The 3,459-nt window shown below is 39.5% G+C and overlaps 1 protein-coding gene across 2 annotated transcripts in view; it reads left to right on the forward strand.

Annotated features, from left to right (window-relative positions):
* The first annotated feature begins 2,365 nt into the window (after nucleotides 1-2,365).
* The window catches only part of LOC108784710 (UDP-glucuronosyltransferase 2A1-like), a 35,791-nt gene continuing 34,697 nt past the window's right edge, over nucleotides 2,366-3,459 (forward strand). The window contains exon 1 of one of the 2 annotated variants that reach the window (XM_018553586.1): nucleotides 2,366-3,100. In XM_018553586.1, the coding sequence (XP_018409088.1) occupies nucleotides 2,377-3,100 (724 nt within the window). In that variant the 5' untranslated portion in view covers nucleotides 2,366-2,376. The remainder of the gene's footprint in view (nucleotides 3,101-3,459) is intronic. The other variant, XM_018553588.1, reaches the window with a different exon arrangement.

A 3,459-nucleotide genomic window follows, 5' to 3' on the forward strand; every position in this document is an offset into this window, starting at 1 on the left:
AAGGAGATTAAGGGGGGACATGATTTTCATGTACAAAATGCTCTATAGTCATAGCGACATTAGCCACAAACTCTTTAAGATTAATTCCGTAACAAAGACTAGAGGCCACCACCTGAAACTGGTAGAAAAAAAATTCAAAACACAAGGGGCGAAGGGGGTTCTTCTCAGTTCGAGCGGTTAGGGTCTGGAACTCGTTGCCACAAGCAGTGATTTCAGCTAATAGTGTGGAATCATTCAAGAAGCTTTTGGACGATTTCCTGAGAAACGGTAATATACAGGGGTACAAGTACTCCTAATAACGAGATGACTCAGGGACCTATACACACACACACACACACACACACACACACAATAGGTTGGACTTGATGGACATGTGTCTTTATTCAACCTCAAATACTATGTAACTATGTAACTATGAACAGGACTCGGCCCGAAAAAGGTGGTCGTGGTAGTAGGTATGGTATGATCGCGATCCCCTGCCATCTCTACAAGGCAAGGGCCAGAGCTAAAACCTTAGTGAAGACCCAAGGGGCCGACGCTAGGCTGCCAGGAAGGGTCACAAACTGGAAATGCTGCTCTCCCACCGCAAACTGCAGAAAGTGTTGATGTGCGTAGCAAATCAGGACATGCATTTAGGTATCTTTGATATCGATCGAAAATCCCCATGATGGAGAGAAGCCACCACCGAACGAATGGACTCCGTCTTAAATTTTCGAACCTTGACGATAGCATTGAGCTCCTTGAGATCCAGAATTGGGCAGACACCCTCTTTCTTGGGAAGAGTAAATAGGTTTGAATAGAAGCCCCTGAATCTTTCCAACGGTGGAACTGGGACCACCACCCTCAGATGCAGCAGGTCCTGAATTGCAAACCGAAGGTTGCACAGATGTTAGGAAGGAACAAAAAGGGGAGGAGGAGGGGAAAGAAATTCTATTTTGTAACCCCAGACAATGAGTTGCTAACCCAACTGTCCGATATATGAGACAGCCAGTGATCTGCAAAGCAACGAAGACGTTCCCCCACCCTTAGTCACACAGGTGGGGGCGCACCTACATGCAGAGGGAGACTTTTTGGCGAGCTTGGAAGGCTTGAATGGCCAGGATGTCTTGGAACTATCAGAGAAGGAGGACTTAAGTGAATTCTAACTTTTGTCCAATGCTCTTTGGGAGCAACAAAGCCGCTTATGAGCTGGAAAAGAAGGGCCCTGCTTACGCCGAGGTTCCTTACTAAGCTGCAGAAGGAAGATGCTCTTGCCACCAGTCAGGTTCTTGATTATATCATCCAGCATTGCCCTTAAAGGGCAGGTCCGTCAGCTCCTTCTTAGAGGTCTGGTCAGCAGACCAGCACTTGAGCCACAGAAGGCAACGCAGAACACCCTATAACCAGCTGCAAAGCCGAACCAGCGATACATAGTAATTCTTTTATAATTGGAAGATCAATCAACAAGTAATTAGAGGACGTGCACAATCCATAACGAAATAAGAACTATATATCTAAAGCTAAACAGTCTAGAAGAACTTTTTAGAGTTGCCAGTGACTCAGATCAAATTCATATAGTTAACATATATAAAACATTCATTGGTTAAAATTAAGGATAAGGAATAATTCCTTAGCCACTCAGAAGCGTTTTGTCCTTCTGACTACTTATAAAAAGTCATAAAGGTTTATAAATAAACGAAAAAAACGAAAAAAGTGAGACGAGTGCTCAATGAAAGTTGTTCGTGGAAGTGGTTTTATGTGCATATTATCATTATTCGATGGTGTAACCCATAAATATCTAATACGTACAATACGAAGTGAATAAATAGTTGTGTAAATGTAATTTGGAAATATATAATATGGAATATTAGTTATGGGTAATAATAAAAGCATGATTAAATTATAATTCCTCCTTCATTTCATAGCTGCTTTTGGTACAAGTACAATTTAGACATATCCAGGAGCGCAGATTTATTTTTCCTATACCTACAGAAATATGTATGGGTCCCTCCTCCCAGCATCTAATGCTGCAGGATTTTTTCAGTGTCTGTGATGATGTCACAGACAGTGAAAATACAGGGCTAAAATACAGAGGATCTATGTCAAGGGGCAACGTAGGGGGAGATGAGCTTTAATTTCCAGGAAAGTCTTAAAGTTGAAATAGATTGGCAGTAATACTTTTTCCATTAGAACACTGCATTGCTAAATATGGGAAAGATGTACACACTTGGGAATACTGTTCATTTTTGTTTTTATTATTAAAAGTCTCCTGGAAAATGGCTACTAATAACAACATTTAAGCAATGACTCAATTTTATCTCTAGTGTTTCGTTTTCCATAAAGCTCTACGCACTTTGTACTGCCTCGCATAACCTCAGATCACAGTGAGTCATCAACATGTTCTGTACTGGGATTTTCTTTTTATTCCTGCACACAAGCCTTATTAGCTCTGTTTCTGCTGGAAAAGTTTTGGTGTGGCCAACAGATGCTAGCCATTTTTTGAATGTGAAAATAATCCTGGATGAACTTACCACCAGAGGACATGAAGTTACAGTGTTGCTTCATTCAGCCATTATATTAATGGGGACAGACACTAATAAAACCTCACTATTAAAATATGAAGTTTTCGAAGTGCCATTCACAAAAGAGAAAAATGAAAAGTTTCTCGAGGAATTTTTAAGTCTGTGGATTTTTGATGTACCTAATATGTCATACTGGGAATTCTATCAAAAAATGAAAGAGATGGTGAGTGAGCAACAGGAGATGGAAAAATATATGTGTGATGGGGTACTTAAGAACAAGTCATTGTTAAAGAAACTGGAGGATGAGAAGTATGATGTCCTGATTTCAGATCCATTGATCCCATGTGGTGAACTCATTGCTGAAGTTCTGGGACTTCCATTTGTTTATTCTTTTAGATTTTCCATGGGCAATTCAATGGAGAGACTATGTGGACATCTTCCAGCCCCCTTTTCCTATGTGCCCGGAGCCATGGCAGAACTTACTGATAAGATGTCTTTTGTAGAGAGATTGAAAAACACAAACTTCTATCTGTTTCAAGACATATTACTCTATGTTGTGTTTGCTGGCAACTGGGATGGTTACTACAGCGAAGTATTAGGTGAGCTTTGAAAGTAATTGGAGAAAGGTGTGAAAACAAAATATTTGTCTGCCTAATCAACCTATATTAATCTTTTAATTTAATCTTGTGGAAAATGTATATTTTATTTGTTTTGTGTAATAGGCATATTTTAGAAAAAATATGCAAATATATGGTGTAATTTAGGTGTGGGAAAAGTAACATGCAAATCATGCAAATCATGCAGGATCTCTTTCCCTAATGTGGAAAAACATGTCATAAATACCTATATGTCCGCTTTGCAACTTAGTTGACATATACAGCTGTGTATTAGTGACCACTGTCATTATATATATATATATATATATACACACACACACACACACACACACACAATTTCC

Source organism: Nanorana parkeri, unplaced genomic scaffold (genome assembly GCF_000935625.1).
Source record: "Nanorana parkeri isolate BGI_ZX_2015 unplaced genomic scaffold, ASM93562v1 scaffold124, whole genome shotgun sequence".
In the NCBI taxonomy this organism is placed as follows: domain Eukaryota; kingdom Metazoa; phylum Chordata; class Amphibia; order Anura; family Dicroglossidae; genus Nanorana; species Nanorana parkeri.